The following is a 25,174-nucleotide window of genomic DNA, read 5'->3' as shown; positions in this document are numbered from 1 at the left end:
CAAAAATGACGTGGTGTCTCCAATTGTGTTGACATTTTACAATTGCGATGCGCATCCATGAGTATCCACTTTCTGTAGCTCAGCTGGTAGAGCATGGCGCTTGTAACGCCAAGGTAGTGGGTTCGATCCCCGGGACCACCCATACACAAAAATGTATGCACGCATGACTGTAAGTCGCTTGGATAAAAGCGTCTGCTAAATGGCATATTATTATTATTATTATTATTATTCTGAAGAGAGCCCCGAAACATTGTGTGCAGACATTTTATGCAATAAATGAAGTAGGTTGAATCTAGTAGTTCTGATCTTCTGATTGGTCCTGATGAGTTGGGCGAGGTCCCCTCCAGGCTACTGTCACTGTTGCATTGGCTCTGAGTCGGGTTCTCTGTCTTCAAATGTTCAGCCTAAGAGAGGGATTTTTGTGTGTGTGTGTGTGTGTGTGTGTTTTAACAGTGATGATGTGTGTGTGTGTGTGTGTGTGTGTGTGTGTGTGTGTGTGTGTGTTTAACAGTGATGATGTGTGTGTGTGTGTGTCCTCAGAGCAAGAACTCGTGAGTTGGAAGAACTGAGAGGCCTATGGCGTGGGTGTTGTCCTTGGCCACCTGCTGACAAGGCTGACAAGATAGGACCCTTTTGTCCATTGTTATTGGATAGGAACAGAACTTATAACCAGCTCCTGACCTAAATAGATCTTAGCACAACATTTTACTCAACATATCATATTCCATATTCACTATAACAAATATATTTACTACGACATTAGCAAGAACCGCCACATCCTCAGCCGGCTAATCCAGTGTGTGAAGTTTTGCGGAGTGTTTGAGTTAGCTTTGCGAGGCAAAGATGAAACTGAAGGCTCCACCAACCCTGGTAAGCCAACACTTTTGAGATCAGTCAATAAATGCTTCTGGTATTGACTTATATGCTGCCCCTGTCTTCATGTTGTTGCTGGACATATCTTTTTTTAAATGTGTGTAGGTCACCTAAATCATCAGAAAAATTGCCCCAGGAGCCGCCACTGATCACAAGAATATTCTTGCAACATCCCAGACAACTCCCATTACTGAATTAAACGTTCTGGGAAACTTTAAAGAACTTAGGCCAGGTGTTCTGTCAATTCTTAAAATATTATAGGAATGTTCTGTGCAACTTTAATTAAACATTGTATGAATGTACACACACTATTCCCACAAAGTAATTACATGTTCTGGGAACCTTTAAAGAACTCAAAGGCAACTCATTCTTGCAACATCGTAGGAATGCTTTGTGCACCCTACTACAAATATTATCTGAATGTCAGCACAACTGGAAAGTTTAAGTGTTTTGGGTGTCACGATCGTCTACCAAAGATGAGGACCAAGGCGCAGCGTTGCAGGCAAACATACTCATTTATTTAGTGAAACGCGATCAAAACAACAAAAGACGGTAACGTGACAGTAAACGGTCAAACACAACCAACACGAAACAAGAACCCACAAAACACAAAGGAAAACCGACAGTTTAAATATGGCTCCCAATCAGAGACAACCAGCAAACAGCTGACACTCGTTGCCTCTGATTGGGAGTCACTCCGGCCAACCTAGACATAGAACAACTAGACACTAAAACACAGCACAAAAACACACGGAATCTACACACCCTGACTCAACATATAAAGTCCCCAGAGCCAGAGTGTGACAGTACCCCCCCCCAAAGGCGCGGACTGCGACCGCGCCTCAACAAAACCCCAAACAGGGGGAGGGCTGGGTGGGCATTCCTCCTCGGAGGCGGCTCCGGCTCCGGGCTTGACCACCACCCTTCCATAATCCCCCCGTAGCGCCCCTGGTCCGGTCTGACCCCGCTGACTGGATCAGGACTGGACATCGACGGAGCGGATTGCTTAAGCTCCGTTGTGGAGCAGCTAACCAGTACCTGATCAGGCACCGGACTGACGACGCTCACCCCTGGCTTGGCGCGTGAGGCAGGAACGGACCGGACCTGGCTGACGATGCGCACCTCTGGCTTGGTGCGTGGAGCAGCAACGGACCGGACCGGGCTGACGATACGCACCCTGGCTTGGTGCGTGAGCCGAGCACGGGCCTCACCGGACTGACGACGCACACCATGGCCTGGTGTGGAGAGCAGGAGCGGGCCGGACAGGGCTGACGAAACGCCCCACAGACTTGGTGCGGGGAGCAGGAATGGGCCGGACTGGGCTGGCGACGCGCACCACAGACTTGGTGCGGAGAGCAGGAACAGGCCGGACAGGGCTGACGAAACGCACCACAGACCTGGTGCGGGGAGCAGGAATGGGCCGGACTGGGCTGGCGACGCGCACCACAGACTTGGTGCGGAGAGCAGGAACGGGCCGGACAGGGCTGACGAAACGCACCACAGACTTTGTGCGGGGAGCAGGAACAGGCCGGACAGGGCTGACGAAGCGCACCATAGGCTCGGTGTGGGGAGCAGGAACAGGCCGGGCCGAGCTGACGACACGCACCACAGGCTCGGTGTGGGGAGCAGGAACAGGCCGGGCCGGGCTGACGACACGCACCACAGGCTCGATGCGAGGAACAGGAACAGGCCGGACCGTACTGGGGACACACACCACTGGCCCTACGCAGGGATCAGGAACGGGCCGGACCGGACTGGTAACACACCCCAGTACCTCTCGCCGTGCCTCCACATTCTCCCTCTCCTCTGTGACCAGTGGCCCCCCTTAACCTGGCGGCCTCCCCTCTGCACACCCGCTGGACCGCTCCTTCGCGGCCTCCTGCTGCCCCCGTCGTCCCACGTCGTGAGCCCCCCTAAAAATTTTCTGGGGTTCTCTCCTCCCCGTGGGCCAGGCCTCTATATTTCTCGCCCAACTCTCACTCCTCTGCTTCCAACTCCCGCTATTCAGCTCCTCAATGGGCTTGACCCAGTCGAGGCTCTTCCTCCATTGTTCCCACGTCCACTCTCTCTGCTCCTCCCTCGGCTTGACCCAGTCGAGGCTGCCACGGAGATCTGCTAGCGACTCCCCTGGCGATGGCTCCTGGACACGCTGCTTGGTCCAGTTTTGGTGGGTTCTTCTGTCACGATCGTCTACCAAAGATGAGGATCAAGGCGCAGCGTTGCAGGCAAACATACTCCTTTATTTAGTGAAACGCGATCAAAACAACAAAAGACGGTAACGTGACAGTAAACGGTCAAACACAACCAACACGAAACAAGAACCCACAAAACACAAAGGAAAACCGACAGTTTAAATATGGCTCCCAATCAGAGACAACCAGCAAACAGCTGACACTCGTTGCCTCTGATTGGGAGTCACTCAGGCCAACCTAGACATAGAACAACTAGACACTAAAACACAGCACAAAAACACACGGAATCTACACACCCTGACTCAACATATAAAGTCCCCAGAGCCAGAGTGTGACATTGGGAAGCTATCTCTTGTCATGTCAATTACAATGTTCGCAGAACCGAAATACATTTATTAAGAACTTTTAAAGAACATAAATGTTTTCTGGGAACATTATTTTAACATCAGGTTAATGTTTTTTTGCACCTTAAAATAAACATTGTATAATCATCCGCACAACTGGACAGTTTTTGTGTTTTGGAAACATATATTTTGTAAGGTCGCTAAAATGTTCCCACCAGACTGTTCCCACAACCTAATTAAACATTCTGGTAACCTTTTATAGAAGAGAAAAAATGTGCATTCTTGCAGCATCAGTCGAATGTTTTATACAAACGTATTATAATCATCAGCACGACTTGACAGTTTTTGTGTTATGAGAACATTTGCCGCAACCTAACGAATCTTCTGGGAAATTTCACAGAACCAATTTTGCTTTGCTGGGAAAACATTACTGGCACATTGTGTTATTACCTTACAACCTAATGAGAACTTTTGGGGAATGTTCTGTGGTGGTTGTTACAGGTGTTGTGCACAACATTTTAGAGAATGTTTGGAGAACATTCCAAGGACATTTCATGTAAAACATATATTATATATACATGTATATATTTTATTGTTTTTGTCATCAAAAGTATTATTTTAATGTTTTTGGTATGTTTACATTTTACATTTACATTTTACATTTTAGTCATTTAGCAGACGCTCTTATCCAGAGCGACTTACAGTTAGTGAATACATATTTTATATATATTTTTTTATACTGGCCCCCCGTGGGAATCAAACCCATAACCCTGGCGTTGCAAACGCCATGCTCTATCAACTGCGCTACATCCCTGCCGGCCATTCCCTCCCCTACCCTGGACGACGCTGGGCCAATTGTGCGCCGCCCATGAGTCTCCCGGTCGCGGCCGGCTGCGACATAGCCTGGATTCGAAACAGGATCTCTAGTGGCACAGTTAGCACTGCGATGCAGTGCCTTAGACCACTGCGCCACTCAGGAGCACGTTATCATCCTAATGTTAGATAAAACCCTAACTAGAACTTAATGGGAATCTAAGCTAATGTTCTGGGAATTTTCCTGTTTGCTGGGTGTATGCTAGTCATGGCTCATACTATATAACTACTGCTGTACACAACTTTTCTATTCACATACTGCCCATACTGTCTATACACACCATTCACATACAGTGGGGGAAAAAAGTATTTAGTCAGCCACCAATTGTGCAGGTTCTCCCACTTAAAAAGATGAGAGAGGCCTGTAATTTTCATCATAGGTACACGTCAACTATGACAGTCAAAATGAGGAAAAAATTTCCAGAAAATCACATTGTAGGATTTTTTTATGAATTTATTTGCAAATTATGGTGGAAAATAAGTATTTGGTCAATAACAAAAGTTTCTCAATACTTTGTTATATACCCTTTGTTGGCAATGACACAGGTCAAACGTTTCTGTAAGTCTTCACAAGGTTTTCACACACTGTTGCAGGTATTTTGGCCCATTCCTCCATGCAGATCTCCTCTAGAGCAGTGATGTTTTGGGGCTGTCGCTGGGCAACACGGACTTTCAACTCCCTCCAAAGATTTTCTATGGGGTTGAGATCTGGAGACTGGCTAGGCCACTCCAGGACCTTGAAATGGTTCTTACGAAGCCACTCCTTCGTTGCCCGGGCGGTGTGCTTGGGATCATTGTCATGCTAAAAGACCCAGCCACGTTTCATCTTCAATGCCCTTGCTGATGGAAGGAGGTTTTCACTCAAAATCTCACGATACATGGCCCCATTCATTCTTTCCTTTACACGGATCAGTCGTCCTGGTCCCTTTGCAGAAAAACAGCCCCAAAGCATGATGTTTCCACCCCCATGCTTCACAGTAGGTATGGTGTTCTTTGGATGCAACTCAGCATTCTTTGTCCTCCAAACACGACAAGTTTAGTTTTTACCAAAAAGTAATATTTTGGTTTCATCTGACCATATGACATCCTCCCAATCCTCTTCTGGATCATCCAAATACACTCTAGCAAACTTCAGACAAGCCTGGACATGTACTGGCTTAAGCAGGGGGACACGTCTGGCACTGCAGGATTTGAGTCCCTGGCGGCGTAGTGTGTTACTGATGGTAGGCTTTGTTACTTTGGTCCCAGCTCTCTGCAGGTCATTCACTAGGTCCCACAGTGTGGTTCTGGGATTTTTGCTCACCGTTCTTGTGATCATTTTGACCCCACGGGGTGAGATCTTGCGTGGAGCCCCAGATCGAGGGAGATTATCAGTGGTCTTGTATGTCTTCCATTTCCTAATAATTGCTCCCACAGTTGATTTCTTCAAACCAAGCTGCTTACCTATTGCAGATTCAGTCTTCCCAGCCTGGTGCAGGTCTACAATTTTGTTTCTGGTGTCCTTTGACAGCTCTTTGGTCTTGGCCATAGTGGAGTTTGGAGTGTGACTGTTTGAGGTTGTGGACAGGTGTATTTTATACTGATAACAAGTTCAAACAGGTGCCATTAATACAGGTAACGAGTGGAGGACAGAGGAGCATCTTAAAGAAGAAGTTACAGGTCTGTGAGAGCCAGAAATCTTGCTTGTTTGTAGGTGACCAAATACTTATTTTCCACCATAATTTGCAAATAAATTCATTAAAAATCCTACAATGTGATTTTCTGGAGAGAAAAATATCTCAATTTGTCTGTCATATTTGAGGTGTACCTATGTCGAAAATTACAGGCCGCTCTCATCTTTTTAAGTGGGAGAACTTGCACAATTGGTGGCTGACTAAATACTTTTTTTCCCCACTGTACATATATTTTTTATTTTCCGGGCTCAGGTCCGGATGCTAATTATCTGTAGTTCTATCCATTTGCCATGGGTTTTATACTGTGTATTTAATTACTGTTTTCTCAACATAGCTCATTCTAATATTTATTCTACTATAAATTGCATTTTAGTTACGCTATTTATACACACAGCATATTTACTTTAATACCGGATTCTTGACATAGCTCACTTTAATATATATGTGTAGAAAATATTAGGACCACCTGCTCTTTCCATGATGACAGAGAACGACCAGGTGAATCCAGGTGAAAGCTATGATCCCTTATTGATGTAACTTTAATCCACTTTAATCAGCGTAGATGAAGGGGATGAGACAGGTTAAACTCTTAAGGATTGGACCCTTTTTTTCAATTTTCGCCTAAAATGACATACCCAAATCTAACTGACTGTAGCTCAGGACCTGAAGCAAGGATATGCATATTCTTGATACCATTTGAAAGGAAACACTTTGAAGTTTGTGGAAATGTGAAATTAATGTAGGAGCAAATAACACATTAGATGTGGTAAAAGATAATACAAACAAAAAAACGTGTTTTATTTTCTTCTTTTTTTGTTCCATCATCTTTTAAATACAAGAGAAAGGCCACAGTATCATATAGGAGTTTAGGCGCAATTTAGATTTTGGCCACTAGATGGCAGCAGTGTGTGTGTGCAAAGTTTCAGATTGATCTAGTGAAGCGTTGCAATACTGGACTATTTTGTATCAAGTCTGCCCAAATGTGCCAAATTGGTAAATTCATACATTTTCAAGTACATAACTATAGAGAACATAAAAAAAGTATATGGTAATACAAAATGTAAGTTTACATACTCCCAGAAATGTCATACATGATGGATCATTAGCTTATACACTAACTTTCACACATCTAGATGGCCGGGCAGGGTGTGTGTGTGTAGCCAGAGACAGCAAGGGTTCAAACTGTAGAAACCAGTTCCTACATTTGAATATGAAAATTGATTTTATCAAACAAAACTATGCTACATTTAATTTCTGGGACCCTCAGGATGACAAATCAGAGCAAGATTACTGAAAGTAAGTACATTATTTACCTTCAGAGGTGAATGTATCAAACCAGTTGCCGTGATAAGTGTTTTGTTTTTGTGCACTCTCCTCAAACAATAGCATTGTATTTTTTCACTGTAATAGCTACTGTAAATTGGACAGTGCAGTTAGATTAACAAGAATTTAAAGAAGGATGTTTAAGCCTTGAGACAATTGAGACATGGATTGTGTATGTGTGCCATTAAAAGGTCCAATGAGCAAGACAAAGATTTAAGTGCCTTTGAACGGGGTATGGTAGTAGGTGCTAGACGCAACGGTTTGAATGTGACAAGAACTGCAACGCTGCTGGGTCTTTCATGCTCAACAGTTGTGTGTCAAAGAATGGTCCACCACCCAAAGGACATCCAGCCAACTTCACGCAATTGTGGGAAGCATTGGGGTCAACATGGGACAGCATCCCTGTGGAACGTTTTCGACAGCTTGTAGGGTCCATGCCACGACAAATTGAAGCTGTACTGAAGGCAAAAGGGGGTGCAACTCAATATTAGGAAGGTGTTCCTAATGTGTACAACACTTTTGGATTGCTGTTACAGTGCTATTTGGGTTGGTAATTTTGATTTCTTTTGACATTTCACATATATACTGTATTTCTAATTATATGGCAATATTGAAGGTTAACAATAATTCTGTTAACACAGTTTCTGATACAACACACGCCTTACTTTTATTTTCCTGCATAAGTAAAAGCAGGAAATGCATCACCTATGCCTCTACTGCCATTAATTCCAAATAGACTGGGTTGGATTTCTCCCTGACCACAATGGCTGCCATTTTCATACATTCTGGAACTTTGAGAGTTTATGACATAGCCCATCTAGTAATTTAATAGGATCTCTATACCTGTGACTTGGTAGACATATTTCACTAATCTATCCCTTAATATTGATAAAGATCATTAGTCACTCCCAATTCTAAATACAGTAACAGTTCCAAGCAAAAATGCTGCATATATCCTACGCTAACATAATACTAAAACAATGTCTGTTCTTCAAGTGGACATGTGTATGGTGAGAAAGTGTTGGTTCAACATAGAGCGCCCCTCCCTCGCTTGTCATGTAGGGCTTTTCTGATCAAGTTGAGCAGTGACTCATTCAGGAAGCAACAAGTGGTCTAGCTGTAGGACCTCATACATAGATAGTGGTTATAGCACCTGAATGCATATTGTTGGGGAGTGAGTGAGTACACTCTATGGAGAGAACAGTAGAGAATCAGACCAAAGGCCTTGTGTAAGTCTACTCTTTTCACACCACCCCTTGCTCCCTCTCATGGTCTGTCTATGTAACATATCTGATATATTCATATTATGGGTACTGTAGTCATATAGTCAAGAGGAAAGCCTGACTTCCATGTGCAAAGTGGAGTTGGGTGGGAAATTCCAACTCAAACAAATGAGGCAAAATAAAATTGCCAGTGTGTAAAATCTCATTGTAATACTGCAAAATGTACATATTTAAATAGAGTAAACACAAGTGTATAGTAAGTCCTGGCATAAAGGCATTGCTGTCAGGTGTTGGTAAAATCACTGGGGAAGAATATGATGTGGCTGTCCATGGTTCTGATTTCTGCGTGTGTATGTGTGTGTGTGCATTCGAGCAAGTAGACAAACATGTTGACTCACCCTACTTGTAGAGAAACCAATGCAATCCTCCTCTCTTTCATGTTGATGAAACGGTCTATCACTCTGTCATACAATAAAAGCTTTTATTTTTTTTGTCCTAGGCTACCTGGCTAAAATGCTTGCTCACTAGCCTAACTTCCATTCATGGGACACGTTACCAAGTTAACATTAGCCTTCTACATCTAGCTACACATTGAACTTCCATCCTCTTAGGCCAGGGGCACAACAACATACATATTAATGGTTGGATCAGAATCGCCATAGAGATCCTATTAAATTACTTTCGGGGCTATGTCATGAACCCTCAAAGTTCCAGAATGTATTAAAAAAAAATTAAAATATTGTAAAATACCAAAATAATGATTTGAGTGCAGCATTTCCCTTGTGTATCTTTTACATCGTAGTTGTTTTATGCTGTTTGTACTCAGAGTATATAACTTCATAGGGGATCACTTTGGGATACATTGTCTAGATGGGCTTTTACTGCAAAACCATGTATTGTGATCCAAATCTACAACAAAATTGTCATGACAATCTTTGATGTAAATCTAGAGCAGACCAGATATAACTGGTGGTGCATTGGGTTTGTTCACCTTTCAGCCCTCTACTCCTATTGCTCATCATTCCTATTTCATATAAACATATGATGTAATACCTTCTACAAACCAACAGGAGGAGATGTGGTGATTTACAGAGGCCACCATGACCTGAGAAGAGTTTCAACCAGATAACACAGCCACAAATGCAATGGGCTATATCGTAAAAATCTATAAAAACAAAAATGTGCTTTTTGGTCTTAATTTAAGATTAAAGTTAGGTTTGAAATCAGATTTTAAGAAGATAATTTGTAGACATATGTTGGTTTATGACTTTGCTGTGTTAACTAGTGAAGACCCCTGAGAAGAGGTAGACAAGGGGAGACTTCTGCTTGACCTTTAAAAAATGTTGTACTTGAGTTATGAAGTTGATTTATGATGACACTAGATGTTTGTTTTTCCCCAACCAGCAGATCAATGTGGAGCAGAGTGTCCCAGTAAGAACATAAACGATGGTAGAAAAAATATAAAAAATAATTCAGTAGTAGATTGGGAGATTTAGGAACAAACATTACAGACTATAATAAAACACAATGAAACACATCGTTTTTTAATTTGATCTATGCTGTTGTTGAAAAATTACACATGTTCATATTTAATCTGAAGCAGATTTTCAAGGTACTTTAGTTTATAATTCTACATCTCAAGTACATACAGTATATCTCAATCTGGCCTGTTTTGACAAATGACACTATACTGTATCTGCCTGTACATTCAAGGGGACCACAGAAGCACTGTGCTGACCTGAGTGTCAGTTACACATAAGTGGATTACTGGTGACTGTTTTTTCAAAGACAATCATATATATTTACTTCTCGAATATTATAACTGTATAGCCATCCATATCAGGTTCATTCTGAATCACCCAAGCCATAGATAAAAACAAAAGCCTTGTAACATCCATAACACAAAGCCGCAACCCAAATAAGAATGTACCATATTCTTTAGCCATGAGAACCATATAGCTAACAAATATAAGCAGTCGCCAGCTCAGCTACATTAGGTTAAAATGTTAATATTTTACTGGAACCTCTGAGCCAGACTCCCACATGCTTCCTGTTGTGTTCACACGTTAGCATAGACTCCATCATCTCCACCATCACACTCGAATGGGTCACCATCCTCTTCAGCCTATAGGAAACCAGATCAGAGATATCATCAACAACAACAACAACACCTCTATTGTTATTTTAATCCTTTGTATTTAGAGCAAAGTTCTTCTCACATCTCTACAGTAGCTGTAAACATATGCAGTAGGCCTACAGTCAAGGTGTGAGTTAAAGGGGAGCCAGGGGGGGGCTCAGCTCCCCTGAATGAGATATTACCTCCCCTAAATGCAACAAAAGACCAATTTTGAGGGGGTCTCTAATAAATGCTAATTTAACCATTCTCCTATTTGTTTAAACTGTAGTGGTAAATCTGTTTTACAGTGGTAAATATGAAAATAAAAGCTTCCAAATGAAAGTAGTAACATTAACATGATGTCTTCTAATTGCAGTCGCTGTACTCATAATATACAGGAGAACGATCGCCTTACGGCGAAAATAGCTGTGCTACAAGCCCAGCTTCAGACGCAATCGTTAGGCAAGGGTAATCTCAGTGTAGGAAAGGAAGAAACAGCGTCTGTGCCACCAGTAAGTACAGACAGTAACGTTAGTATAAATCCCCCGCACAGTCCCCGCAGCCGGACAACTTTCTCATGGCTTCTGGAGGGAAATACTGTTGGAATGCTCAACCGGTGTCGCTCATTCAGCCGACAGAAACCTTCAACCGGTTTTCCCCATTATGTAGCGAGTCGGAGTCTGAGTCTGAGTCTTCTCTAGTCTCTACTCCTCCCGTTACGGGGTCTGAGACGCCGAAGGCTCCCACCATTAGCTCTGACAAATTGAAAACCCTAGTCATTGGCGACTCCATTACCCGCAGTATTAGACTTAAAACGAATCACCCAGCGATCATACACTGTTTACCAGGGGCAGGGCTACCGACGTTAAGGCTAATCTAAAGATGGTGCTGGCTAAAGCTAAAACTGGCGAGTGTAGAGAGTATAGAGATATTGTTATCCACGTCGGCACCAACGATGTTAGGGATGAAACAGTCAGAGGTCACCAAGTGCAACATAGCTTCAGCTTGTAAATCAGCTAGAAAGATGTGTCGGCATCGAGTAATTGTCTCTGGCCCCCTCCCAGTTAGGGGAAGTGACGAGCTCTACAGCAGAGTCTCAGCACTTAATCGCTGGTTGAAAACTGTTTTCTGCCCCTCCCAAAAGATAACATTTGTGGATAATTGGCCCTCTTTCTGGGACTCACCCACAAACAGGACCAAGCCTGACCTGCTGAGGAGTGACGGACTCCATCCTAGCTGGAGGGGTGCTCTCCTCTTATCTACCAACATAGATAGGGCTCTAACTCCTCTAGCCCCACAGTGAAATAGGGTGCAGGCCAGGCAGCAGGCTGTTAGCCAACCTGCCAGCTTAGTGGAGTCTGCCAATAGCACAGTCAGTGTAGTCAGCTCAGCCATACCCATTGAGACTGTGTCTGTGCCTCGACCTAGGTTGGGCAAAACTAAACATGGCGGTGTTCACCCTAGCAATCTTATTAGGATAAAGACCTCCTCCATTCCTGCCATTATTGAAAGAGATCGTGATACCTCACATCTCAAAATAGGGTTACTTAATGTTAGATCCCTCACTTCAAAGGCAGTCATAGTCAATGAACTAATCACTGATCATAATCTCGATGTGATTGGCCTGACTGAAACATGGCTTAAGCCTGATGAATTTGCTGTGTTAAATGAGGCCTCACCTCCTGGTTACACTAGTGACCATATTCCCGTGCATCCCGCAAAGGCGGAGGTGTTGCTAACATTTACGATAGCAAATTTCAATTTACAAAAAAAAAAATGGCGTTTTCATCTTTTGAGCTTCTAGTCATGAAATCTATGCAGCCTACTCAATCACTTTTTATAGCTACTGTTTACAGGCCTCCTGGGCCATATACAGCGTTCCTCTCTGAGTTTCCTGAATTCCTATCAGACCTTGTAGTCATAGCAGATCATATTCTAATTTTTGGTGATTTTAATATTCACATGGAGAAGTCCACAGACCCACTCCAAAAGTCTTTCGGAGCCATTATCGACTCAGTGGGTTTTGTCCAACATGTCTCTGGACCTACTCACTGCCACAGTCATACTCTGGACCTAGTTTTGTCCCATGGAATAAATGTTGTAGATCTTAATGTTTTTCCACAAAATCCTGGACTATCGGACCACCATTTTATTACATTTGCAATCGCAACAAATAATCTGCTCAGACCCCAACCAAGGAGCATCAAAAGTCGTGCTATAAATTCTCAAACAACACAAAAATTCATTGATGCCCTTCCAGACTCCTTCTGCCTACCCAAGGACGTCAGAGGACAAAAATCAGTTAACCACTTAACTGAGGAACTCAATTTAACCTTGCGCAATACCCTAGATGCAGTTGCACCCTAAAAACGAAAAACATTTGTCATAAGAAACTAGCTCCCTGGTATACAGAAAATACCCGAGCTTTGAAGCAAGCTTCCAGGAAATTGGAACGAAATGGCGCCACACCAAACTGGAAGTCTTCCGACTAGCTTGGAAAGACAGTACCGTGCAGTACCGAAGAGCCCTCACTGCTGCTCGATCATCCTACTTTTCCAACTTAATTGAGGAAAATAAGAACAATCCAAAATTTCTTTTGATACTGTTGCAAAAGCTAACTAAAAAGCAGCATTCCCCAAGAGAGGATGGCTTTCACTTCAGCAGTGATAAATTCATGAACTTCTTTGAGGAAAAGATCATGACCATTAGAAAGCAAATTACGGACTCCTCTTTGAATCTGCGTATTCCTCCAGGGCTTAGCTGTCCTGGATCTGCGCAGATCTGCGAGGGCCTGGGATCGGGAGAGAGACACTTAAGTGTTTTAGTACTATATCTCTTGACACAATGATGAAAATAATCATGGCCTCTAAACCTTCAAGCTGCATACTGGATCCTATTCCTACTAAACTGCTGAAGGAGCTGCTTCCTGTGCTTGGCCCTCCTATGTTGAACATAATAAACAGCTCTCTATCCACCGGATGTGTACCAAACTCACTAAAAGTGGCAGTGATAAAGCCTCTCTTGAAAAAGCCAAACCTTGACCCGGAAAATATAAAAAACTATCGGCCTATATCGAATCTTCCATTCCTCTCAAAAATTTTAGAAAAAGCTGTTGCGCAGCAACCTCACTGCCTTTCTGAAGACAAACAATGTATACGAAATGCTTCAGTCTGGTTTTAGACCCCATCATAGCACTGAGACTGCACTTGTGAAGGTGGTAAATGACCTTTTAATGGCGTCAGACCGAGGCTCTGCATCTGTCCTCGTGCTACTAGACCTTAGTGCTGCCTTTGACACCATCGATCACCACATTCTTTTGGAGAGACTGGAAACCCAAATTGGTCTACACGGACAAGTTCTGGCCTGGTTTAGATCCTACCTGTCGGAAAGATATCAGTTTGTCTCTGTGAATGGTCTGTCCTCCGACAAATCAACTGTACATTTCGGTGTTCCTCAAGGTTCCGTTTTAGGACCACTATTGTTTTCACTATATATTTTACCTCTTGGGGATGTTATTCGAAAACATAATGTTAACTTTCACTGCTATGCGGATGACACACAGCTGTACATTTCAATGAAACATGGTGAAGCCCCAAAATTGCCCTCGCTAGAAGCCTGTGTTTCAGACATAAGGAAGTGGATGGCTGAAAACGTTTTACTTTTAAACTCGGACAAAACAGAGATGCTTGTTCTAGGTCCCAAGAAACAAAGAGATCTTCTGTTAAATCTGACAATTCATCTAGATGGTTGTAAAGTCGTCTCAAATAAAACTGTGAAGGACCTCGGTGTTACTCTTGACCCTGATCTCTCTTTTGACGAACATATCAAGACTGTTTCAAGGACAGCTTTTTTCCATCTACGTAACATTGCAAAAATCAGAAATTTTCTGTCCAAAAATGATGCAGAAAAATTAATCCATGCATTTGTTACTTCTAGGTTAGACTACTGCAATGCTCTATTTTCCGGCTACCCGGATAAAGCACTAAATAAACTTCAGTTAGTGCTAAATACGGCTGCTAGAATCCTGACTAGAACCAAGAAATTTGATCATATTACTCCAGTGCTAGCTTCCCTACACTGGCTTCCTGTTAAGGCAAGGGCTGATTTCAAGGTTTTACTGTTAACCTATAAAGCGTTACATGGGCTTGCTCCTACCTATCTTTCCGAGTTGGTCCTGCCGTACATACCAATACGCACGCTACGGTCACAAGACGCAGGCCTCCTAATTGTCCCTAGAATTTCTAAGCAAACAGCGGGAGGCAGGGCTTTCTCCTATAGATCTCCATTTTTATGGAACAGTCTGCCTACCCATGTGAGAGACGCAGACTCGGTCTCAACCTTTAAGTCTTTACTGAAGACTTATCTCTTCAGTAGGTCATATGATTGAGTGTAGTCTGGCCCAGGAGTGTGAAGGTGAACGGAAAGGCTGGAGCAACGAACAGCCCTTGCTGTCTCTGCCGGGCCGGTTCCCCTCTCCACTGGGGTTCTCTGCCTCTAACCCTGTTGCAGGGGCTGAGTCACTGGCTTGCTGGTGCTCTTTCATGCCGTCCCTGGGAGGGTGCGCCCACTTGAGTGGGTTGAGTTACTGACGTGATCTTCCTGTCTGGGTTGGCGCCCCCCTTGGTTTGTGCTGTGGTGGAGACCTCTGTGGGGCTATACTCGGCCTTGTCTCAGGATTGTAAGTTGGTGGTTGGGGATATCCCTCTAGTGGTGCGGGGGCTGTGCTTTGGCGGAGTGGGTGGGGTTATATCCTTCCTGTTTGGCCCTGTCCGGGGTTTCTTCGGATGGGGCCACAGTGTCTCCGGACCGCTCCTGTCTCAGCCTCCAGTATTTATGCTGCAGTAGTTTATGTGTCGGGGGGCTGGGGTTAGTTGGTTATACCTGGAGTACTTCTCCTGTCTTATCCAGTGTCCTGTGGAATTTAAGTATGCTCTCTCTAATTCTCTCGTTCTCTCTTTCTCTCTGAGAACCTGAGCCCTAGGACCATACGTCAGGACTACCGGGCATGATGACACCTTGCTGTCCCCAGTCCGCCTGGCCTTGCTGCTATTCCAGTTTCAACTGTTCTGCCTGCGGCTACGAAACCCCTACCTGTCCCAGACCTGCTGTTTTCAACTCTTTAATGATCGGCCATGAAAAGCCAACTGAGAGACCTGAGCCCTAGGACCATACGTCGGGACTACCGGCCGTGGTGACTCCTTGCTGTCCCCAGTCCGCCTGGCCTTGCTGCTATTCCAGTTTCAACTGTTCTGCCTGCGGTTATGGAACCCCTACCTGTCCCAGACCTGCTGTTTTCAACTCTTAATGATCGGCTATGAAAAGCCAACTGAGATTTATTCCTGATTATTATTTGACCATGCTTGTCACTTATGAACATTTTTGAACATCTTGGCATGGTTCTGTTATAATCTCCACCCGGCACAGCCAGAAGAGGACTGGCCACCCCTCATAGCCTGGTTCCTCTCTAGGTTTCTTCCTAGGCTTTCGCCTTTCTAGGGAGTTTTTCCTAGCCACCGTGCTTCTACACCTGCATTACTAGCTGTTTGGGGTTTTAGGCTGGGTTTCTGTACAGCACTTCGAGATATTAGCTGATGTAAGAAGGGCTATATAAAATAAAATTGATTGATTGATTGATTGAAATGAACACCCATGGCTGTCATGGTCTAAACTATTTATTACTATGTGGCAGTGCTGTCCACCCAGTAGTGTTGAATTTTGGCCTCGGCTGAGCTCCTTGCGCATAGATTTTCCTTTGTATTTCCTGATTTTCACAATTTCTTTGCCATGCTTCCTTGATAAAAATAGCTTTTATTCCAATGCATTAGATCTATCCGTTGATTTATCATTGTTTGCTTTTGTCAGTTGTTTAGAGCACTCATTGCTTTGTTTTTCAGGTGCGCATGGGTACTGGTGTTCTCTGTGCCATCTGTGGCCAGAAGTAGTAGAACATTTATTTAGCTTTATCATTTTCTATTCATATTGTTTTCTTTCCTGGATCAGCTGATGATGGTCGACAATATCACTAGACAACTAGCCTACAGCTAGACACAAATGCACATTAAATAAGGTGACTCTTTCGGTTAGAAGAGTTTAACGTTCGGTTAGAAGCATTCGATTTTGCAATGCCATAGGACAAACATTATTTTGGATTTGTGTGTCCATGAGAACTGTTTTCACGGCGAAACATAATGAAATGTTACGTAGGCATAGTTACACTTACAGTGCATTTTCCGAGACCTCCAAGATTCATGATTCATACAGGGTTTAAGTTCAATGTTCTAATTCAATTGTTAAATGCTTAATAATGACAAATAACATTGTCATAAATGTCATTAATGTAAGGAAAAGAAAGGTAGTGTTATATGTCACATGATCTATGAAGAATCCAAGAATTAACTAATGAATTATGGACAACTCATGAACTAGGGTGTAAAACATGTTTTGATTCAATTATATTGAATGTAGGCTACCTGTTCTGCGTGTGTTCGAACATGTGTGTAAAATTGCCTCGACTGAGAGGGTAGGCTACCGGCAGTGGTGTAGGCCTAGTGGAGGGTAAACGCAAGTAAACACCGTTTACCCACCTTTTTCCGAACAATTCATTGAAAATATAGGGAGCGTTACCAATTTCTTTACCCCTTACCGGCAATCAGAGTTTACCCACCTATTTTTTATCACTACATAACTGGCTACTGGTAGGCCTATTTCAAGTTTATGGTAATACACATTGTAACCTAGTCTAGTAAGTTGACTTTGTATGTTAGGCAGTGGAGGCTCCTCATAGGAGGAAGGGAAGGACCATCCTCCTCAGTGAATTTCATAAAAATAGTGAAACAATAAAAAAGCTGTCCTTTTTGGATAAAACTATTCTAAATATATCCACGTCACCAAATAATTGATTAAAACACACTGTTTACTGTGAAGGTCTACAGTAGCCTCAACAGCACTCTCCAGGGTAGTACCATGGTGTAGCCGGAGGACAGCTAGTTTCCGTCCTCCCCTGGGTACATTGACTTCTAAAACAAAACCTAAGAGGCTCATGGTTCTCACCCCCTTCCATAGACTTACACAGTAATCATGACAACTTCTGGAGGACGTCCTCCAATCTATCAGAGCTCTTGCAGTGTGAACTGACATGTTGTCCACACAATCAAAGGATCAGAGAATTAATCTAATACTGAAAGCATAAGCTTCAGCTAGCTTGCACTGCAGCGCATAAAATGTTGTGAGTAGTTGACTCAAAGAGATAGAAAGACAATAGTTGAACAGTTTTGAACAAATACATTTCTTCAAAAATGAAGGAGAAGAGAGAGATAGCTATATTTCATTGTATTTTTTGTTTCACTTTCACTTACTTAGCCAGTGAATGCAGCTAGCTAGTTTAGCCTACTCAAACACCTGGCTCAAACAGAGAGGGATGCTATGTTAGCTAGCTGGCTATGGCTATCCAACACTGGAACTCTTCCAAGTCAAGGCTTTTGGTTTTATTAATTTATTGCCACCGTGGCCCGCCGGTGTAACTGCTAAACTGCTTGATTTACATTGTACTGCATGATTGTAGCGGGTTTATTAACACATTAGTTCTAGTAGCTAATGTTAGCTATGTTAACTATGATGTTAACTAATATGGTGACAACGATGTAGGCTGTGTGTTGCGGTTATGGTATGAAGCTGTTGTATTGCGTAATGAAGTTCACAAGCGAAGGGAAAAGGTCAGAGGAGGAGAGTGCGTAGATGCGAGAAGGAAATTTATAATGAGAAAATTATCAAGCTGTTTGTATGTGGCTGCTATGAAAGTGAACTGTGTTTGCGGTGATCATGGGTGTATTCATTCAGTCCATAATATTGAAAAACATTTCTTAAATGGAAGCAAACGGAACGAAACAGGGATAAACATACCTGAATTTGTCCAATAGAAACTCTTGTTTGCAACTGCTGGACTAATGATTATACCTTAGATCAGCTAGATGCAGGCAAGTGTGCAAGGCGGTGTTGACTGTGTCAATGTCTGTCACCTTGATTACTCACATTATTCTCTCGACCTGTGCAGCTAGGTTGTAAACGTTCATTCATAGGCTAGGTTGTAGCAACCTCATGATGGGTATAGGGAAAATTTTAGTATCATGTAGTAGCCTAAAATGGACTATGAATGACAATCATCCAATATGCTGTAATAGAAATAAGACCACGCTCGTACAAAAATTAAACAATCGTCCTCCCTCATCTTACACTGCACTGACCGCAACTGATGTTAGGGTGACCATCCCGTTTTTTCTAATAATGTAGTCCTAATCATTAGCAATCGCTGAATGTCATTGGCAAACTTTTTGGTGTTTTGTAAGAGATGTATATTTCCATTCATCAAATGGGGCAATTATAGACTACATACAGTTTGGATGCTGTAATTATGTTTGAGTGGACCAACATGCACAGGTAGCTTACTTTTTGAAGTGATTTGTTTGACAATCAGATTAAAATATCATGACTGGTTGTGTTCATGCCACATTGAAAGGTAATACATTTTGACTGTTTAATTTACGTCTTTATTATTAATTGAAAAAAACTCTGCACGGGCAAGCGAATGGACTCAATAGAGGCCCCCCTGAATGTTATGGTGTAATTCACACTCTGTCTACAGTACATACAGTACCTCTATGTTGCTGTATAGCTGATCGTTGGTGTAGTAGTTTGTGTGGATTTCACTGCTGGAGTCTTTCTGCTCTTTCCTGTGGATAGAGTTAGGGCCACTATGTGATGCATTCTCTTTATATGACACAACAAGAGTGAATGTAGGCTAATGGTCTTTAGCAACTCAGCAGGATGTATACATTATGATCACAGATAGAACAGCCTGTAGAAAAATACCTAGATGGTGAGGGATCTGAGGAAGCACCCTTTGCTGCATCCATGTCCTGCATACTGGTTATTGGCTGGTTACTATGACTCCTCCCACTGATGAGAAAAATGCCAAGATATCAAAACAGAACAAAACAGCTATCAAGAAACAAAAATCTACATAACTCCCTCCAAAAAGAAATAAAAGTGTAACTTACCCCTTCTTGGTCGACAGGCAAGCTGACATGATAATTAGTATTACTACCACCACTAATGCAGCAATACCAATTGAAACGTACAGCATGAACATCTTATCTGTCCAAAAACAGATGAATATGATTTATTCAATGTACCCATACTATTCCTTATGATATAAATATAGCATAATAATAATTAATTATTGATACACTTCCCTCCACTGTTTCCCTTACCATTTGTGGGCACAGTGAAGGACAAGGTGGCATTGCCCTGTGTGTTGCTGGCATTGCAGTGGACGGTCTCTGAGAAGCCTAGTGCCCTCTGTAGGGTCACCATGGTAACTGACCCATGCATCTCTACCCTGGTACTGGGCAAGAGTCCTGCTGGAAGAGACCACTCCACAGTGCCGGGGGGCTCCGAATCCACAATGCACAGACAAGTTATCATGGAGCTATCTGAAGTGCAGGCAGAGCCCACTTTGATCACAGGGGGGTCTGGGATGAGAATGATGAACAGTTGTTTCAACTGAACATGTAGTGCTAACTACATCCTCAGGAGCATTGTCTTAATATTATATACACAGACATGACATGCCCCTTAGTGACAACATGTGGATGAATCAACTAACTCTGGATCTACTTACACTCTACACTGAGCTTCAGTGGGCTGGATTGGCCTAGTCCCTCTGTGTTGATGGCAGTGCAGTAGAGGGCTTCAGTGAGTCTGGTCACATTCTCCAGTGTGATGGTAGGTCCCGTGGTGGGCAGAGGCCCTCTGCTGTTGTGCCATCGGTAGCTGTGGACAGCAGGGTTACTGTCACTGGAGCATCTCAGCTCTACAGAGTCTCCTTCCTTCACACTGGACACTCCCTCCACCTTCACGTCCACTGGGGCATCTATGAATAACATAATTAGCAAGAATTCCATTACTATGTAATAAACATCTTAGGACAGATTCAGTGGATCAACCACATGCCCTCAATATATTTTAATTTCCAAAGGTTAAGAGTGGACAAAGTTTTAGTTTCCTTATCATGTAAGTTTAATTCTAGTTTCACTTTCCTCATATTCACAGAAATATTCTGTTTTCACAGAAGTGAAAGTGAAAATCTTCCGAACAGTGTTGTTAACACACAGGTGTGGACCACTTACATTTTACATTTAGCGTCTTGGAGCTTCTCACTGTCTTCCCTCCCCTGTACGCTGCTGTGCAGACCAGAGACTGGTTGTTATCAGCGATGGTGGATCTAATAGTCAGGGATGATGTCACTTCCCACTGGCCGTTGGTCTGCTGCTGTGATTGGATGCTGGGTGTTCCAGAGTGGCTCCAGGTGAGGAGAGGGGGATCAGATGGGCAGGAGTGAGACACAGAGCAGGAGGCAGATACCTCCTCCCCCACCTTCACCTCCTCCCTCACTGACAGAGAGGGGGGGTCTGGAGAGCCTGAAATTAAGAGATGACAACAGTTATAGCAGTGTGCTTCCACTTATTCTTGGGTCTGTCCTTTCTGTACCATTACAATTATAATCAACAAGAAGCTATAGCTAATAAGATAACATTAGGTTAAATAGGATACTATAATTAATACATTTGAAAATCTTCCTTGTCAATTTTCCACGGGAAACTTACTGCTCACTGCAATGGAGACTGTGTCATCTTTGTATGAAGCTTTGCTATGATCTTTGATTTCAAGCCTGAAAGTAAATGGTCCTTTGTCACTGTGATGGAGGGGGTCGATTCTGAGTGAGCAGTTATTCTGCCGGAGGTCTCCCACCAGCTCTGTACGACCCTTGTAGTCTTTGATGACGCTGGAGCTGTCTGGGTGGTATATAACCTCATAAGCGCCTTTGAACCAGATGCCAGTGAGTTCAAAGGGCTTTATCTTTGGTTCTGGGTAGTTGAATGAGCAGGGAATCACGATGCATGAGCCATATAGGCCGGAGACTGAGCTGGGCACCTCAGCAGTCCATGACGAGGCATCAACTCCCATCACTCAAATAGCAGTGGGGGAAATGTTAGTCAGAGGTGTTGGACACAGTCAAGGAATATGAGTAAATGAATGGAATGCAGCTAGTTAGTTCAGCCTACTCAAACACCCGGCTCAAACAGAAAGGGATGCTATGTTAGCTAGCTGGCTATCCAAGGCTGGAACTCTTCCAAGTCAAGGTAAGCTTTTGGTTTTATTAATTTAAAGCCACCAGGGCCCGCCGGTGTAAATGCTAACTGCTTGCTGCTGACTGTACACTGTAGTCCATGATTGTAGCGGGTTTACTAACGCGTTGGTTCTAGCAGCTATGTTGACTATGACGTGACAACGATGTAGGCTGTGTGAGGTTAGGAGTCATGATATGAAGGTTAGGCTTGGAAAGTTTTTTTCACCTGGTCACAGACAGCTGATGTGTTGTGCACTGAAGTCCACAAACAAAGGGAAAAGGTGAAAGGAGGAGAGTGTGTAGATAGAGAAGGAATTGTATATACAATGAACTGTTTGTATATGGCTGGTATGAAAGTTAACTGTGTTTGCGTGTGATCAGGTGTGTATTCATTGTGGCGATTCTGTTGAAAAACGTTTCTTAAATGGACACAAACGGAACGAAACAGGGATAAACATACCTGAATTGGTCCAATAGAAACTCTCATTTGCAACTGTTGAACTAATGATTATACTCTAGATCAGCTAAATGCAGGCAAGAGTGTGCAAAGCGGTATTGACTGTGTCACTGTCTGTCACCTTGATTACTCAAAATTCTCTCAACCTGTGCACCTACGTTGTAAACATGAATTCCTAGGCTAGGTTGTATCAACCTCATGATGGGTACAGGGAAAACTTGAGCATCATGTAGTAGCCTAAACCAATCGATGTTACATTGAGCTGGGTGAATGGAATGTGAATGACAGTCATCCAATATGCTGTAATAGAAATAAGGCCATGTTCATAAACGGCACAGACTGCCACTGCATTTGACTACAATATTTTTTACTGTATACAGAATCTATATTTGTAGCCTACCTCCAAGCCAAATGCAATGAATAAGAAAACGGTGTGGTAATTTCTCACTCCCCATCTCCTCCCCTCAGTGCTGGACCTGAAGGAATAAGGAACATTTTATTATCACTAGAAAGTTAGCATTGCATTTGATACTTTTAATATCTAAACTCCAAATCACTTACTTGCGTAGTTTGACAATTCTTGCTCGTTCATGTCAGATAACCACCCTCCTTCAGAGACTAAGGTCTCCTTCAGAGACATCTAAAATGATTTCTTTATTTTTGCCATCACGACTTCCCATATTTTGTCTCTGACTGATGGTAGGTGAGTTAACAATTCCCTTGATGGTTAACCGGCCTCCGCTCAGTACCCTGCCCTGAACCTTAGACACCGTCACTAGCCAGCTACCACCCAGTACTGCTGCCCTATGTACATAGAGTCATTGAACACTGGTCACATTAATAATGTTAACATACTGTTTTACCCACTTTATATGTATATACGGCCCAGCATTTCAAAACTTGTTCTGTGAAAGTTCCCAAATATTCTCACAACACAAAAACTGTCCAGTCGTGCTGATGATTTTTGAATGTTTGTATAAAACATTCGCCTGATGTTGCAAGAACGTTCCTAGAACATATTTAATCTGTTCTTTAAAGGTTCCTAGAATGTTTCATTAGGTTGTGGGAACAGTCTGGTGAGAACATAGTGGGGACATCAAAAAATATATGATCCCAAAACTGTCCACTTGTGCGGGTGATTCTACAATGTTTATTTTAGGGTGCAAAAAAGCCTTTGTATTCAGGACAAAAGTTAATTGCTTTGCCAAATTTTTTCAGTATTACTTTAGTGCCTTGTTTCAAACAGGATGCATGTTTAGGAATATTTTTATTATGTACAGGCTTCCTTCTTTTCACTCTGTCAAAATGGTTAGTGTTGTGGAGTAGCTACAATGTTGTTGATCCATCCTCAGTTTTCTCCTAACATAGCCATTAAACTCTGTAACTCTTTTAAAGTGACCATTGGACTCATATTGAAATCCCTGTGCGGTTTCCTTCCTCTCCAGCAACTGAGTTAGGAAGGACACCTTTATCTTTGTAGTGACTGGGTGTATTGATATACCATCCAAGTGTAGTTAATAACGTCACCATGGTCCTCTGTAGCTCAATTGGTAGAGCATGGCGCTTGTAACGCCAGGATAGTGGCTTCGATCCCCGGGACCACCCATACGTAAAAATGTATGCACACATGACTGTAAGTCGCTTTGGATAAAAGTGTCTGCTAAATGGCTTACTATTATTATGCTCAAAGGGATATTCAATGTCTGTTTGTTTTTTACCCATCTACCAATAGGTGCCCTTCTTTGCGAGGCATTGGAAAACCTCCCTGGTCTTTGTGGTTGAATCTGTTTGAAATTCACTGCTTGACGGAGGGACCTTACAGATAATTGTATGTGTGGGGTACAGAGGTAAATTCAAAATCATGTTAAACACTATTATTGCACACAGAGTGAGTCCATTCAACGTATTATGTGACTTAAGCAATGTTTTACTCCTGAACTTATTTAGGCTTGCCATAGATGTCACAGATATTTTGGGGCAGCGTGCAATTGTCATGATGACTGAAGGAATGTCCACCAGAGCTGTTGCCAGAGAATTCAATGTTCATTTCTCTACCATAAGCCATATCCAATGTAATTTTAGAACATTTGACAGTACGTACGTCCAACCGGTCTCACAACTACAGATCACATGTAACCACGCCAGCCCAGGACCTTCACATCCGGCTTCTATACCTGCGGGATCGTCTGAGGGGAGAGGGGGGAGGGGTGCTGAGGAGTATTTCTGTCTGTAATAAAACTATTTTGTGGGGAAAAACTCATACTCATTGGCTGGGCCTGGCTCCCCATTGGCTGGGCCTGGTTCCCATGTGGGTGAGCCTATGCCCTCCCAGGCCTACTCATGGCTGAGCCCTGGCCCAGTCATGTAACATCCATAGATTAGAACCTAATTTATTTATTTCAATTGACTGAATTCCTTATATGTACTGTAACTCAGCTAAATCTTTGAAATTGTTATGTTGTGTTCAGTATACTTATTGACTCAAGACATTTAAGCTTTTAATTTTTTGTTAATTTGTAAACATTTTGAAAAACATAATTCCACTATTACATTATTTTGAATTGGCCAGTGACAAAAAAAATCTTACTTTAATCCATTTTAAATTCAGGCTGTAACACAACACAATGTGTAAAAAGTCAAGGGGTGTGAATACTTTCAGAAGGCACTGCAATTTGGCTGAATAGGCTTGTGCACATTTACATGAGTGTTTCATTAGTTAGTTAAGTTACTGACTGACTAAGCTAATTCTTATTAATGTTTTTGGTGTTGCATTTCAGGTGATGGGCCCGTTTTCATGAAGCATCTCAGCGTAGTACTGATTTAGGATCAGTTTTGCCTTTTAGACCACAATGAATATGATTAAATTGACAAGGGGGAGCTGGTCCTAGATCACTGTTCCTAATCTGAAGACTCTT

General features: G+C 42.8%; 1 protein-coding gene across 5 annotated transcripts in view; it reads right to left on the bottom strand.

Annotated features, from left to right (window-relative positions):
• Positions 1-10,026: 10,026 nt before the first annotated feature.
• LOC121585347 (sialic acid-binding Ig-like lectin 12) overlaps positions 10,027-25,174 on the bottom strand; it is a 28,328-nt gene continuing 13,180 nt past the window's right edge. For 3 of the 5 annotated variants that reach the window (XM_045212622.1, XM_045212621.1, XM_045212623.1), the window contains 9 exons: positions 22,660-22,735; positions 21,279-21,641; positions 20,802-21,092; positions 20,294-20,545; positions 19,884-20,144; positions 19,671-19,767; positions 19,483-19,569; positions 19,268-19,343; positions 10,027-10,626 (listed from right to left, as the gene is read on the bottom strand). In XM_045212622.1, coding sequence (XP_045068557.1) covers positions 10,561-10,626; positions 19,268-19,343; positions 19,483-19,569; positions 19,671-19,767; positions 19,884-20,144; positions 20,294-20,545; positions 20,802-21,092; positions 21,279-21,641; positions 22,660-22,714 — 1,548 coding nt within the window. In that variant the 5' untranslated portion in view covers positions 22,715-22,735 and the 3' untranslated portion in view covers positions 10,027-10,560. The remainder of the gene's footprint in view (positions 10,627-19,267; positions 19,344-19,482; positions 19,570-19,670; positions 19,768-19,883; positions 20,145-20,293; positions 20,546-20,801; positions 21,093-21,278; positions 21,642-22,659; positions 22,736-25,174) is intronic. The other 2 variants (XM_045212624.1, XM_045212625.1) reach the window with 2 other exon arrangements.

This window comes from Coregonus clupeaformis, unplaced genomic scaffold (genome assembly GCF_020615455.1).
Source record: "Coregonus clupeaformis isolate EN_2021a unplaced genomic scaffold, ASM2061545v1 scaf0033, whole genome shotgun sequence".
In the NCBI taxonomy this organism is placed as follows: Eukaryota; Metazoa; Chordata; class Actinopteri; order Salmoniformes; family Salmonidae; genus Coregonus; species Coregonus clupeaformis.
This window is presented reverse-complemented; position numbering and strand designations above follow the sequence as displayed.